The sequence below is a fragment of the Tamandua tetradactyla genome, chromosome 5, assembly GCF_023851605.1.
Source record: "Tamandua tetradactyla isolate mTamTet1 chromosome 5, mTamTet1.pri, whole genome shotgun sequence".
In the NCBI taxonomy this organism is placed as follows: domain Eukaryota; kingdom Metazoa; phylum Chordata; class Mammalia; order Pilosa; family Myrmecophagidae; genus Tamandua; species Tamandua tetradactyla.
Genome location: NC_135331.1, coordinates 1,036,503 through 1,051,774, shown reverse-complemented (window position 1 = coordinate 1,051,774; position 15,272 = coordinate 1,036,503). Strand labels below are relative to the sequence as shown.

Below are 15,272 nucleotides of genomic sequence, written 5' to 3'. Positions count from 1 at the left end.
GGTCACTTTACTTTTTTTTTTTTTTTTTTTTTTTTTTACATGGGCAGGCACCGGGAATTGAACCCGGGTCCTCTGGCATGGCAGGCAAGCATTCTTGCCGCTGAGCCACTGTGACCCGCCCCCTTTACTTTTTAACTGTTTATTTTTAATAATTTTAGTTTTATAGAAGTAGGAAGAATAGCGCAGGAAATAGACACAGCGTTGATACAGTGCCAGTAAGACCATACCTGAACCAGTTTTTCACTGATGCCCTCTTTCTGGCCCCGGGCCTCGGCCCCAGGTGCGCCTCCTTCCGAGGACTGTCCCTCAGCCTTTCTTGGTCAGTCTTTTGTCCTGACCGTTGGCGGTCCTGGCCCGCACCTGCCGGAAGGCCCCACTGTGGTGTGTTCTCATGACGCATTGCGGTGTGAAGCAGACGGGGGTCTCCCCTTCTCAGCAGGTCCCAGGACTATAGAGGGGTATCTGCAGGGGACTGACTTGTCCCTGACCTGACAGGCATCTGCACACCCAGGCAGGCCCGTCTCTCCTGACCCTGCCCACTGGCCCCGAGCATCTTGCCTGCAGCAGTTGTCATGGGGCGCTTTGCCTTGTGTTTGCTTTCTGTGTTTCCCTCCCACCGTCATCGTGATTGGAAATCCTTGTACAGGAGCCGTCCCTTTGCCCCTTGCCCCTGTGCGTGCATTCTCTGCGTTCCTGTTTGCATGGCTAGTTGGCGTGTTCCATGGGTTTTGGCGGTAACTAGGGCCCCAGCCCGGCCTCTGGGAGGTCCAGGTGGACTCCTGTATCCCTCTGAAGTGGAGGAGCACCAGGCCCACCCCCAACCCATCCCAAAGGCAGCACATTGGGTGCCTTGTGGGAAGACCAGGTCTGGGTTTGTGTATTTGAAATAGGGAAAGATTTACCTGACCTCAGTGCAAGATTTTCCACTGAAATAGTTATCAGTAGCTCAAGTTAATTCATAACAATTATGTATCAAAAATAAAAAGACTAAAAGAGAGGTTCATGGAGGGGTGGGGCAAGATGCCTGCTGGAGGCAGGACTGACCTGACACAGCTGTGTGCCTGTTCCCTGCACTTGTCATGTGGCCACTGCTGCCAGTGCTGTAGAGACGCCTGCGGCCTGTCCTGGTCCAGGGCAGGAAGGGTGGTGCCCCTCGGGAAGCAGAAGCTCCATGGGACACTCGGTCTTGCTGGCCACAGTTGTCCTGCAGGGGTATCTGGGGATTTCCTGCTGGGATGCGGCTGCCACAAACCGAACCGAGTGCTGGAACTGGAGAGAAGTACCTAGGCTTCATTCCTCTCGTTTAAAAACACAAATTGAAGAGTGGCCTCCTCCCTGGGTTGCTTTGCTGAACAGGCCCTCCCTGCAACACCGCAAGCCCTGCTGCGGCCTGTGTGGTGGTGGTGTGCTCACATGGGCACTGTGCTGTCACATGCAGCCCGATAGGCGTCCTGAGCCTGCTGTAGGATGGAGATTGTGCCAAAACCCACACACCGAACAGCTGCTCAGTGAGTTTCCTGTGTTCAGGTGCAGGAAGGGTGGCCAGGCTGTTGCCGTGGTGGCACCCAGCAGTGCCCTCTGCTCCTGTGACCTTTATAGTGATGAGGGAGTGGTAAGGAGAAAACTAAGAAAAAGCACCATGGGGGTACTTAGACCTTTTTTAACTTGGCAAAAATTGCAGCAGAGGAAATGTTGGCCGATGGCTGCTTGGCATTCTGCAGTTCTTACCCACGATGCCTAAGATTTCCTAAGCAGAAAGGGACTTCGTTCTGATTCAAAAGGAGGCAATAGTGATACTGGGTCTTATGGCAAATATGGTGCATCAAGGTGACGTTTACGAGCATGAAAGTGCTATCTGTGGTGGTTGTGGGTTCATCTACTCTTGGCCATCCCTGGGCAGAAGTGACCTGCAACTCAGATTTGGATCAGCTGGATTGTTTGGCCGTGCCTTGTTTTGTTACACTGGAAAAAACAAGTGTTGTACATGTGTAAGACATGTGTCCTTGGGGGGGGGTCGTTTGCAGAAACAAGTAGTGGTGGGTCCTCTAATCCCCAAGCGATTCCCCCAAATCCCTTTCTTTAAAGCTGGAAAGGTTGTGACCCCTGCCTGAGGTGTGAGCAGAGGTGAAGTGTGCAAATCCTCACCCCATCTCTTTGTCAGGGGTCCTGCTGGTCCAGCGCCCACCTCTGCTGGCACCCACATCTCTTTCTTCAGAGGGTGCTTCAGTACCACCTGCCTCCCCCCGGTATTGCTCAGAGCCCCAGGACCCCACCCGCACCTATGGCAAGGCTTGCTCAGAGCCCAGGCCCCATGCCCTCCTCCGCTCCTCTCTTCCAGGGCCCTGCAGTTCCCCCCGGAAGGCTGGCTCCGCCTCTCCCTCAACAATGGCAGCATTACGCATCTTGTCATCAGGCCAAGTGGCCACGTGGCCCTGAGGACCCTCGGGGACACAGGGTTCATGCCCCCTGACAAGATCACCCGATCCTGAGGACACCGTTCCGGGCATCGACTCGCCAGACCCTTCAGGCTTTACCTCCAAAGTCTGGTTCTGCTCCACATGTCGCTAGGGACACTGATCCGCATTTCAGTGACTTTTTCTCAAGTAAGAAGCCAGCAGGGAAGTAGAAACACCTTTGTTGCTGTATTTCCAGAAACGTTACACTTTGCTGGCTGATTCTGAAGGATTTTCCACTTAACTCGGATCTAACTGGGTGACTCTGTGGTATATTAAGCCAGTTCCTCCCAGAGAGGTTGGGCCTATCCCAGCCACATGGCCAGCCCAGTACAGGCCATCTCTGCATGCCCATGTGCAGCCTCCGGAAACCGAGGGGCCCAGCTGTGCACACGTGGGTGAGTGGGTGTGTCGGACAGCTCACTTCACTTCATTCTTCTCAAAAAAAAAAAAAGTCCTATCAAAGATTGAAACCCAGTGTCTCACTCCATAGACCCCTGTGGCCATCTGCATGGGAAGTGACCCACCTCGTCAGGCTCTTAAGGTATGAGGACATGTGAGGACCTATGAGGACCCCCACTCACCCAGGACCCTTCCGCAGCACACAGCGGCACTGCGGGGTGGAACGGGACACCATGTGCTCAGGAAAGCCAGCATTTCTCACTGGCTTAGTGACAGGAAAATCATCTTTAATGAAAGAATAAAAGGCATTTTAATATCCCAGAGTTAAGACTCAATTGTAGTTTGCCTCTGGTGATTGTTAATCTTCTATGCTCATGGATTAAAATATTTAGACAAGCCTATCCCAAATATTGTTAATTTAGGAAATAGTGTAATTTATATGAAATAATTTTAGACATTTTCTGCAATCAGTGCAACTAATTGGAATATTTCACCTATTTGTCAACTTTGGAAATAATCATGTAATAAAATCTTATTTTCCTGTTTTTTGTTCTGAGTAAATGTAACTGAATGTGAATGTGTAGATGAGTAGCTGCTTTAAGGGTTGCCAAGCAGAGATATGGATGGAAATACCTAGTGCATTCCTGACTCGGGACAGGGACTTCAGGGATGGCTGTGGACTTGACTGACAGCACAGCTACACAGTACCACTTCCTAGGAACAAACTCACAGGCCAGGGACTGACAGGATACCAAAGAGTGCTTAAAAATGCTCAAGTATGGTCCTAAATATGCTCAAACAGCTAAAGGAAAACATGGTCAAAGAACTAAAGGAAGCCAGGAAAACAACATAAATACAGAGAGAATATTACTAGTGAGATGGAAATTACGAAAAGGAACCAAAGAAGGCTAAAGCCACAGTAACAAAAAGAAAAAATTCTCTAGAGGGATCCAAGGTTGGAGCTGGCAGAGGAAAGAGTTGAAGAACTTGAAGACAAATGAAACCACCCAGTCTGAGAAGGAGAGGATGAGGAAAGGTGAACAGAGCTGGAAGAGCAAGTGGACGCTGGCAGGCTGATACGCATGTGAGCCCCCAAAGGAGAACAAAGAAGAAAGGGTAAGAAAGGATCTTCAAAGAAACAATGGCTGAAAACTTCCTAAGTTTACTGAAAGACATGAACGTACACGTTCAAGACAACTTCCAAACAGGATAAGCCCAAATAGACCCTGACTAGGGCCCAGTATAATCCAAGAGAGGGAGGGCCCTGCAAGTCCCAAGAGTGAACAAAATTAAGTGCCAGTTTTTCATTGGAAACCATGAAGGCAAGATGGCAGTAAAACACTTTCAACCAAGAACTCTATATCCAGCAAAACTGTTTTCCAAAGTTGAGGGAGAAACCAAGTCATTCCCGGATAAACAAAACCTAGGCTACCCCTACAAGAGATGCTAAAGAGAACACTGCAGGCCAAAAGGAAAAGTGATCACACTGTGAATAAGGATTAATCCCATTGAAATGGTACATGCCGGGGAATGGTTGAGATGGGAGACTTAACTGTATGTGTATTTACACACACAAAAAGAGAGAAACTAAAGTGACAATGATGTGATATGATCCTGCACAGAATCTAACAAGGGAGGAAAGAAGGAGAAAAGGACATTTAAGGGCAGATGAGGAAACTGAAATATAAGACTGAAAGCTTTTTATCAATGTTGAATTTTTTGAATTTGATAAGATGTTCACAAGTGAATATCCTTGTTTTTAGGAAATGCACACTAGTAAGTATTTGAGGGTTCAGAAAAAGGACTGAAAAAGAGAATATGGCAAAGGTGACAAAATGATCTGGGCATGAGTTCTTTGTATAGGGTTTAGATTTCTAACTACCCTGTAAGTTTAAAAGTATCTCAAGAAGTATTAAAAAAATAGGAATTGATGTAAATATTCTAAGAAATGGTCATGATGATGAATATACAACTATGATGTGATTGTAGATGTAGAATGGAATAATATGGTAAGAATGTGTTTGTATGTTGGTACATTTAATAAATAAAATTAATTAAAAAAATATATATATAGCCTTTTTGATTGTGGAGTGAGAATGAAATCAGATACCTAATTGGGCTTTCAGATTTTGTCAGAAAAGATACACATACAAGTTAGGGGGGCCATGGTGGCTCAGTGGCAGAGTTCTCTCCTGCCATGCTGGTGACACGGGTTCAATTCCTGGTGCCCGTGCAAACAAAAAAAGTCATTCTCCAAGAACTCTAAGAACTAGGGTTTGGGGAGGAGAGGGGCTGAGTAGGCTTCATCCTGAGGCTCGGTGAGACAGAGCTGCACAGGGTAGTGCAAAAAGAAAAAAAAAATTAGTATGACTGAGGGTCTCAGCCAGAGATGGTGAACAGCCACGGCATGCAAACCCTCGAGCCAGTGTTCTCTAAACCCTGACACCCGACTGAAAACAAGCCACGGGATAAAGGTCCCAGCTACCACCCTTGTCTGGAAATGCCTAGATACCACCTGATTCTGCTATCCAAATCTGTGTGCCCTAAACCACAATTCCAAGAGCTCAAGTAAATGCTCCTGTTGCCTCTTGGCTGACTCCATGCGTGTTATGTGCTGTGGGGGTCAGGGCAGAGCCCGTGGAGGCGGCTGTCCAGGTAGGGGCCCACCCCAGGAGTCTAGCGGTGTTCAAGGAGAGATGTCACAATATCTGCGGTTTTACCAAAACGAAGTCTGCGCCTGAACCTGCGCCCTGAGGGAGAGCTGGGTTGAAAAGAGCAGCAAGAAGACGGTGGCAGATCCTAGTGGATGGTCTTGTGCTGCTTTTTATTCCACAACATTTTCTTTTCAATAGGACAAAAGAGGAACACAAATGCAGTTTATAAACTAGAGCATACTTAGGGGATTCTGTACACAATTATAAAACGTCTACCCCAGTATAAGCACTCAGGTTAAGATGAAAAGAAATGCGTGTCCCTCTGGTATACAAAGCCTGCCTCGTGCCGACAATGCCACCCCTAAAAGCCCAACTACCTGACCAACATTGGTTTCTTCTGAAAGCTGTGAAAGTTTCTGCCAACATCCAAAAGAGGATTTATTTGTGGCCCTCCAGAATAAGTAATGCCACCTGGCCACAGCACAGCAGGCACTAACTCTGCAGCACCTGGAGCCACCTTCTCACCAGAAACAGCATGAGGGGAGCTTCTTGCATGCCCCTTACCTGCAGCTGAGCCACGGGAAGTCGTGGGTGGAAAACCCTCCACCCTCACGTCACTACAGCAGATCCTTGTTTTACAACCAACTTTACACACACACACACACACCCCCCAAAGCATTTCCAATGTAGTTACAAAATTTGTGCTAGTTTCCCTGATACCAGAAGTTTCTCACAACTGTGTTAGGAAAGAAAAGGGCTAAAATTAGCAAACAATATTTCATCAAAATACTGCTTATAAAATTCAGCTCAAGTGGAGGATAGAGAAAATTCTCTGAAAGCTTAAAACTATTACATTATTAAAAACTTATTTCATTTAGCTTTTATAGTAAAAAGTAACTCAACATTTGATGACGCACTCATAGGGTCCTGTTGCCTTTTTTTTTTTTTTTAATATCTGCAAACATCTTGTACAAACCAATGGAGACACAATCACAGGAGGTCTAAAGCTACTGAAAACTGCATAACAGGAGTCTGAAAAAATAGGGCAAAAACACTATTTAATTACCACGTGAATATTTTATGCAATATACAGGACAATATGGCCAGATTTTCGAGAAAACAGATCATGACTCTGTAAATATCCATACTCTGATTTCTTTTGAGAACAAAGACGCCTTTTTATAAAATGCCACTTGTTTTACGAAGAGAATAGAAGGTGCCGTGTCCTACACCTAGATTGCTGCACAACAAAGGAAAACACCCAGTGCAACAACTTCTTGAACGTTAGTAATCTAAACCTGGATTCTGATATTCATGACCTGTCTCTTGGAATTGGGTGAAAGAAATAAACTTTCTTTTTTCCAAATACAGATTTCAATTCAGAATTTTCACAAAGGAAGAAGACTCTTACATATGCATACTTAGTATCTCAAAAAGCAAGTGCAGAAAAATTTAAAATGATTTACAGAAGGCACTGAAGTTAGCAAAAGCATTGGTTTTTAAACTTTGAACACTGAAGCTGTTTACTGTGCGGAGTGCGCATGAGCTGTCACTTTCTCACACCCGAGGACAGGCAGCCTTGGCGAGAGCGTCTGCCACACAGCCTCTGCCTCGCTGCCCCTGCCCCCCACACGCCTGGTGCCTAATAGGACCCCCAAAAGAGCACCAAGGTTAAAGGGTCAAACAATTCCAACTACAGAATAACTGAACAAATCCCTTTCAACAATCCATTCCTAATTTCTGCACTAAACGTAAGGCTCTTTTTACAAGAGAAACCCCAGCTGGAATTAGTTTTAAAGTAAGGGATACACTTATTACAAATCTTGTTGCAAGTCTAAGATAGTAATTCATTCCCTCCTTGCTAGCTACCTCCTCAAATCCATATAACCCAAACGAGATTTTCTATCATGTTATTAGAAAGTTGAAGTCCCTTGCCATACCCCAGAAAAAGGTAAGACAACACGTATTCTGCACAAGTCAATGCTAGATTCCTTCCTCCACAATCACTTGCTCTGATTTTCTGGCAATGGCACAACGATCCCCAAACCTTCATAGCTGGATTGCATTAATACGCCTTTTTTCTCTGTTCCTTTTGAAAACTACAAACTGCTGACCAAAAAGTCCATATTGTTACCATGCTGGCATTTTTCAAAAAAGTGTATCTGAAGATGTTCATTTTCATTAACTTCTCTCAAAATATCAGAAATCTAAATTTTATACAGAACATTGGTATTTTCTAAAATTCTTTTGCCCTCAAAATGAGCATTAATAAATTAATCAGAATACATTCTTTTTAGTATTGTTTTAGAAATAAGCGTATTACTCTTCTTTTTAAAACTGAAGACTGGACTGGGAGGCCACCACTGAGTGGGCCTACAGGGCAGCGAGCTCTGCGGGCCGGGCCAGCCTGCGCAGGTGGGCACTGTGCGCAGGACTGTAGCGCCCAGGGCCGCCCACTCCAGGGGAGCGGGGATTGTGGCCAGAGCCCCCGCCTGCAGGACTGTTTCTTCCAGAGCCACAGTCTTGAGAGGAGCTGAGATTCTGACGCTGAAACAGGCATTTCCCTTTCGATGCGGGGCTGGGCCAGCTAAGGAAACAAGAGAGATGGGTTAGCAGCGGTGCAGGTCTGCAGGGGTTGTGGTGGGAGCAGGTACAAGAGAAGCAAAGTGCCAAGACCCTGGGCCCCGGGAAGGCCCACTGCAGAGAAAAGGATCCCACCCCAGCAGTGTTTCTAAGTCTTGGGTCCCTGGTTTCCTTTCCAAGTCCAGGGCATTTGAAAATAGAGAGTAAAATACTGGGTAAAATAGAGAGCTCAAGGACCTCCCACCTGAACCCTGTGACCCCACATAAGGCCTGAGTCTAGCTGGGGTCTCCCATGGCCACAGAGGCCATGACATGAATCCACCCCGGGCTAACGTCCATATAACCCTGACCACTCCAGAGGCTAGCTACCCACAACAGCTACACAGGTGACACTGGGTACTGAGCCCCGGTACCTCTGTCTGTCTGACGGCGAGAAGGACAGGATGGCACTACGCCATCTGTGGACAGCTGGGTGGTGATGAGGGTTGATGCTGACACGCTCCAGAGCTGCCAAAACATCCCGGTCCAGTTTGGATGGCTCCTCTCTAGAATGTGTTAGAAAGGGATGGAGAGAAAAAGACACCTTTGATTCGAAAACAAATACTCGTAGACACCACTGTGTCTGTAACTAAGGGGACCTGCCCAGGAGAAGGAGGACGTGAAATCACCAGCCTTGCCTGAGAACCGACAATGCCTGCCTAATGCCAGGGCCCCCTAGTGCGTTCACTCGAGCAGTTAGCACCGTGTCGAAGCACGTGCCTCCTATGCTCTGCTGCGGGGGTGATGTGTGCGTGTGTGTGCACACAGCAAACTGACAAAAGAGGTGGGAACGAAAAGCGAGTCAAGTCAAACTGAAATAAAGGAAAAAAAGGTTTTAAGAGGAACCACCACCAGCATCTGTATATGCACAAAACCGCATTATATTCATACCCAGAGAGGAAGAGCCTCGTGGCTGGTTCCTGTGTGGCGGGACCATCTGTGGGCTCGAAGGACGCCAGGGAAGCCGATGCAGAGCAGGATGCAGGACCGTGCGCGGGCCGAGTCCCGCGTCTGGGACTGTCAGGACCCACGGACATGTTAGCAGTTTTGGCTGTCATTTCATTTCCTGTCCTTATGTGTTTATTTCCAAGTTTTTCTACAACAGAAACAGGTTCTAACGAATCACTTTCTACTGAGTCCATTCCTGAAGTCAGGATTTCCCTATCTTTAGTTTTCTTAATACTTTTATTTGATGTCTTACACAAGGGACTTCCTACATTTTGTAAATTCAGTTTATCAAACTCAACAGTTAAATTTAAGACAGGCGAGAGCACAGACTCCTGCCTATCGTGAAACTTCAGTCTCTTCTCACTCAGGGTCTCAGTGCTGTTTAGAGCACTGCAAAACCCGTTTTTGCTGGTGTGGGAGTTGTCCAGCTCAGAAGTGTCGATGAGGCTTGCTTTCTGTTCCAGAGGAAGAATGTCACATCCTGAGTCTCCAAAAGCACCGATGGCAGCCTGGCTCTTGTTCCGAGCTGTATTTTGCCTGTTCTTAATTTCTTCCAAGCTTATGTCATCATCTTCATCTAGAAAGGCCCCCACAGAAATTGAATTACTGCATTTTTTACCACCACCTGTGCACAAAGCAAACAAGAGCTCTGAGTAACAGGAATCCATCAAACACAAACACGACAGATCTGGACATTTACATGGTTTACAAATTCACAAGTTATGTTTTAATTCAAAGTTTCTACATTAAAATTCAAAATAGAAAACTACCTCCATCACTTTTTGGGAAAAGGTCATTAAAAATGCAAGCAGGTTCAGCAAAAGAAATAGTTTCCTGGCCCACATTTCTACCCTCGAAGGCAAGCGCCTGAAGAGGGTGGGTGGTGTGGCGACGGGGTGGCCGATGCCCCCGAAGCCCTCAGATCCCCTGGGCTCTGGCTTGTCAGGACACAGGGGAGCACTAAGTGCACAGCTCACCATCCGGCAAGATCCTGAAAGCATCTCAAACAATTCTGAGCTGGGATAGCTGTGCCTTCACCAGTGCCTGTGGATAAAGCACAGAACTGCCCGAGGAGCACCGTCCATGGAGCTCCAAGGTGACGGGAACAGTATGTCTGTGCCAGCCACAAAGGTAGCTGCAGCCACAGCCCTAAGCACTTGAAATATGGCTTGTGTGAGTAAGAAATTGGGTTAATTTTATCTAACATTAATTTAAATTTAGTCACATGTGGCTAGAGGCTGCCATATAGGACAACACAGCTTTAGAGATCAAATGAGGTAAAGACCCCAGTACTCAAACCCAGCTCCCATGCCCTCCTCTCACCCCAGCCCAGCTCACTATGGGCTTTCTCCACTACAAAACTGATTTCTCTACACTAAAAGCATAGTCCGGTTCAAACATGTCTCCTGTCACGATCACATTAATTTATCTTTAGTTCCACTTTGCAGCCTCATGGATGACTCTTTTAGTTCCTTCTTAATGCATCTGGACCACTTTCATTTTTTTTCCATCATTGGGGGGAGGGGAGGCTTATTTTGTAAAATAAAAATGCCTTAAGGGATAATGGGCTCAATTTTAGTCTTTGGAAAAAAAAATTAAAATTTTATAATCTGTAAAAATTTCTGTTTTGGCAGATTCAAATCTCCAGTTACTACCAAGCTTTTGCTTGCCATCACCCCTCTTTTTAAATTACCTTTAGCTTGCTCGTGGCAGGTCTTATTTGGTTGGTTCTATTTCTGACACTGACAAATGCCTTTTAAGGTCAAGTTTCAATAAATGATACCTGACCAAGATTTTTATTCCCCCTGGGCAGTCATGTTTTGTGAACGCCTGTGGCAGGAGCTGTCGCTGAAGACCCCAGGCAGGGGACTGGGGTGGGGGGTGGGGGAGGGTGATCTCGACAGCAGCCGCTGGCTCTGGGACCCCTGGACACCCTGAACCCCCTCTCCCCTTTTCTCCTGAGCTCCCCCTAAATCACTGTCCATAAGTTTTGTTTCGTTTTAGATTTTTACTTTTCTCTAATTAAACTGTAAAAAAAATCTGTAAAAAAAAAAAAAACTTTGACGGTCCCATAATCTCAACAGTATTGTTTTGCTTTTCTTTCTTCCCTTCATTGTAAGCATTTTTTCACATCATTCATTATTCTTTAAAAATACGATGTTTTGGTTTTTTTTCAAAACGGAATTTAGTAAGTTGCAGGTTAACAGTTTTTAGGCCGTGGGAATGTCCCAATTACAGCAAATCTATAGAATTGTCCAATCTAAGGCATCCAGGGAAAGATTCGTAACAGCTATAAACAAATAGAAAACTCTGTTTAAGCAATCCCAAACTGCCGGGTGAGTTCAGTGGTGCCTGTGTGGCCTGCAGTGCTGGGGCAAAGGCCCAGCCCTGTCGGCGTGAGGGTACGCTAGCACCATGGTTTCCCTGACGTTCTCACTGACCCTGGAATTCTATTTCCCTCGGAGGATTTCTCACCCTTTGTCCATTTCTCTTTTGGGGTATTTCTGTTTTTCTTACTAATATTTAAAAGTACTTCATATTTTTCTTTTTTTAATGTTACTGATATTTTTATGAATAATTTTAAGTTTTACGCCTCGGATTAATACAGTCTTTCCCCAACACTGCCTTTATGCTTTAAAAGTCCTTTGTGCCCTGACATCTGTAAATATGCACCACTATTCTGGTACGTCTTCATAGTTTCTTTCCTGAAAATATGGGCAGTAATTAAACTTAACTTACACTTAGAAAATATATTGGAACATTAGAAAATCTAAATATTATAGATTCAGTTGGTGGAGTTTAGCACAGAACAAAGCTTTCCTCTTGCTTTTGGGTAACGTAAGTGGAACCAGAAACAGCTACGCAGCCTATGGTGCAGCTGCCAGGCAGTGGAGCCCTGTCCAGCACGAACCACCCCAAGCAGAGAATGACAGCTGTCCCGCCCCGTGCACTGAGAACGTGCTTCTCGAGACCGTGGCCAGAACGGAGCACGAGTCCCACTGCCAAGTGAACACACCACTGGTTTCTTACCAGAGGCAGAGGCTTTATCTTGGTGGAGGCTTTCATTCTCTCCCATTTCTTGTTGTGCCTTTTTGCCCATTTCCTGCTGAGTGAGATATTCTTCTAGTTTTTGCAGTCCCTCTTGGGAAGACAGATCAACAAAACAGCCCAGAAACTCCCAGTATTCAACCCAGGGATATCCCAGCTCATGAGCTAACTCCCTGCAAGAAATAAAACAAAATAATCACTTGTGAAAGCAGGGGATAAAAAAAGAGTCACAGAACTGACTACATAGGAAATAGCAACTGTATGTCAGAAATGCCAACACAGTATCTGCAATCTCAGTTATAATTTTACTTTACCTTAAATTTAAGACTAAAATGATCATTTTTGGATTCAACAGCGTTCATCCTAATAGGTAAAAACCTGCAGCACTGCCTAGACAAAGCACTGCAAAGACAGGAGGTGACACAGCCCTAGAAAAATATTTCCATCCACAACGACAAACCTGTGAGCTAAAAGGTGAAACAGTAAAACTCTACAACGGATGCACTTTTTTGTTTCTATAAACAACTGCATATATCAGCCCATGGCTCCAGTTCACGTGAGGCACAGGGCAGGTCCTTTACACATTTGTTTGTAAACTGGACACCGGGCACATAACATTTTGAGAAAAGACTCTAAAGCAATTCAGTGGAGCCTGATTTGATCACACCCTAATTTAGCTTCTTGCTGTTTGAGATTTATAAGTTTCAGGTTTGTTTTTAACGAGTAGTTTTCTAACCACACCCACCTCCTGTGACTCTGCAATTCATGAGGGGAATAATTAATTTTCTTAGATAATACCCGTTATACAATAAATTTAAAAAATTTAAAAAGCCCATTGAAATACATTTTGGAATTACTCGAACATTTGCAAAGGAAAGGGTTTAATGAATAATTCTGCTATTCAAATTGCAGTATGCGGGAAGTCTGCAAGGAATGAGTCTTCCCTAGAGTCGGCTCTCCTCAGAAACTGCGACTTGGAGATGGTTGTAATTAGGTTTTCCACCATGAATCAAAACATAAGCAAATAGCCTATAAACAACATACGGCTCAGCTTTTATTATTTTATATTATGGTCCTTTAAATACCTTCCCACTCTTTCAATGCCTCTTTCTGGATCAGATTTCCTGACATTATGAAAGAAACCTGCTTTCTCTCGAGGTGGGGTTTTCCAGAGTTTGCGAAAATCTTCTGCCTATGAAGAAAAAACACACTGAGATGTGCTATGCATCACGCAACTGACCCTGGCAAACTAAAGAAACATGAGTACTGCTGTCTCCTAAGGTCCACTCTCTGCTCTCAGAACCCTGGGAGGGTGTGGCTGAGGAACAATGCTGTTCAGCCCCTCCTAGGCAAGAGTGGCCACACAGGCTGCCTTCCGGCTCCCCTAGATGCGAAGCTTTCTGGCAAAGCTTCTTAAAGGACAGGGGACCCTTTATCTGTCTTGCAGCCCAGCATGGAATATGAGATAGAGCTGGACCAGGAGGGTCACTGAGGGGACAGCAGAGCAGAAAACCATACATCATGGAGCTACCATAACCCTCAAACCCTGATAGCCTCAAGAAAAATTAGTGTTTTATCTTTTTTAAGTTACTTTAACTTGAGTGTTATGTTTTATGCAACTAATTCTAAGCCTAACTGACGCCACCTGTTTTGGGGGACATCTTTATAATTGCAGATAACAGATTATTAGAAAACTTTTAATATGAGGAAAGAATATATACAAATCTGCATGTGAAGCTCCTCTGCAGGAGGAGGAACTGTCAGTTGAGAATGCTGCACTAACGGTGTGCAAACCCCTCGCTGGCACCATCCACACAAGTGGAGCCCACAAAGGACTCCAGGAAATGAAGGGACACAAATGGCTGAGGAGACAAGTGGGAGGTGTTAAGTACAGAGAGCCATGGCTGAAGAGGTGAACCTCAGGGCTCAGAGCCTGCAGATGAAAGTTTCTTAGTGATGATGAAACTCCAAGAACATGAGTGTGGACAACACGGCTTGGCAAGCTTGGGTGGGGTTTAAGGCCATCAGCCTGGACGGGAAAGAACCGGTGGCCTGGGGAGGCTCAGCCTGGTGAACTCCGCTTCCTGGAGGAGGGGGCTCCACAACCCATCTGCCCTGAGCACCAACTAAGAGCCTGTCAAAGCACAGGCATGTCTTTCAGGCACACTCCTGAGCAAGGGTGAAGGAGCATGCCTCCTCTGGCTCACAGGAAGCTGGCCTAGGGGTAATCCTTGGAGAACCGTGGGAGCTGTTCTCCAAGTCCAGACACCAAGCCACAGGCTGGAACCACGTGCTTAGCAGCTCACCTTGGACGGGCTCAAGGGCCCCGCAAAAGCTCTCAGGGTCAGCACAGGGTCTCTGGGGCTGCCCCCAAAGCAGCCAATGAGCGGTACCTCTGCTGTCTGGTCTGAAGACCACAGCTCGCCAATCACTGGAGACGTGTCTTCTGCCCTCAGAAGCGGCACATAATAGTGACCTGAGGAAGAGATATGGCTTGGCTGAAAGCTTTCTGCTTTCAGGTCAGGCATCCGGGCAGAGGGAAGAGGAAACACGTTCATTTCACCAAGGTCTTTGCCAACAGGTTCACCAGTGAATAAAACGGCGGGGTTTGGCTTCCACTGCTGCTGTGGAAGCCGGGTGTCAGCGACCTGGAGGGGAGGCTCCAAATCCTGACGGTGACTTAGTCAAGCCACAAAGCTAATTAAGTAGCAGCACAAGTGGGATTACAACACTGGTTTCTTGACTCCCAAGATTGTTAAAAGAAAACCCCAGTGACTTCTTAAAGCAAATCTCTGAAGGCCCAGGTGTGGTAAAAGGACTTGTGGATGGACTTGTGTTGGGCTACTGGCTTACCCCGGTGGCCACATGAGTTCGGCCCTGGAGCAGGGGGAGAATATGGAAGAAAACAATGACATAAGCACTAGGAAACAAACAAATGAAAAGAAAATTAAAGAAAGGATGGGAGCCCTAGGGCCGAGGGCCTGGGTGGGACCTTGACTCTGCCATCCCCTGCAGGGGACACCCTGAGCCTCAGCAGCTGCCTCCTCTGCTTATAAAAACCAAAAGAAAAGAAAAGGGAGGCAGAGCCCAGATACACCCCACCCCCAGCCCCCAAGGCAGGCAAAGCAAGGAGAGGTCATTCTAG

At 46.2% G+C, this 15,272-nt stretch overlaps 2 protein-coding genes across 5 annotated transcripts in view; one reads left to right on the top strand and one right to left on the bottom strand.

The window, feature by feature from the left end:
* The window catches only part of PGAM5 (PGAM family member 5, mitochondrial serine/threonine protein phosphatase), a 68,132-nt gene that overhangs the window by 34,209 nt on the left and 18,651 nt on the right, over positions 1-15,272 (top strand). For 2 of the 3 annotated variants that reach the window (XM_077159511.1, XM_077159509.1), the window contains exon 6: positions 2,339-15,197. The exons of the other annotated variant lie outside the window; for it this stretch is intronic. In XM_077159511.1, coding sequence (XP_077015626.1) covers positions 2,339-2,489 — 151 coding nt within the window. In that variant the 3' untranslated portion in view covers positions 2,490-15,197. Of the gene's footprint in view, positions 1-2,338; positions 15,198-15,272 lie in introns of those variants that run through there. 3 annotated transcript variants of the gene reach the window in all.
* The window catches only part of ANKLE2 (ankyrin repeat and LEM domain containing 2), a 42,345-nt gene continuing 33,639 nt past the window's right edge, over positions 6,567-15,272 (bottom strand). The window contains exons 7-12 of one of the 2 annotated variants that reach the window (XM_077159508.1): positions 14,434-14,603; positions 13,213-13,319; positions 12,110-12,300; positions 9,023-9,656; positions 8,506-8,637; positions 6,567-8,096 (exon numbers count right to left, since the gene is read on the bottom strand). In XM_077159508.1, the coding sequence (XP_077015623.1) occupies positions 7,883-8,096; positions 8,506-8,637; positions 9,023-9,656; positions 12,110-12,300; positions 13,213-13,319; positions 14,434-14,603 (1,448 nt within the window). In that variant the 3' untranslated portion in view covers positions 6,567-7,882. Of the gene's footprint in view, positions 8,097-8,505; positions 8,638-9,022; positions 9,705-12,109; positions 12,301-13,212; positions 13,320-14,433; positions 14,604-15,272 lie in introns of both variants that reach the window. The other variant, XM_077159507.1, reaches the window with a different exon arrangement.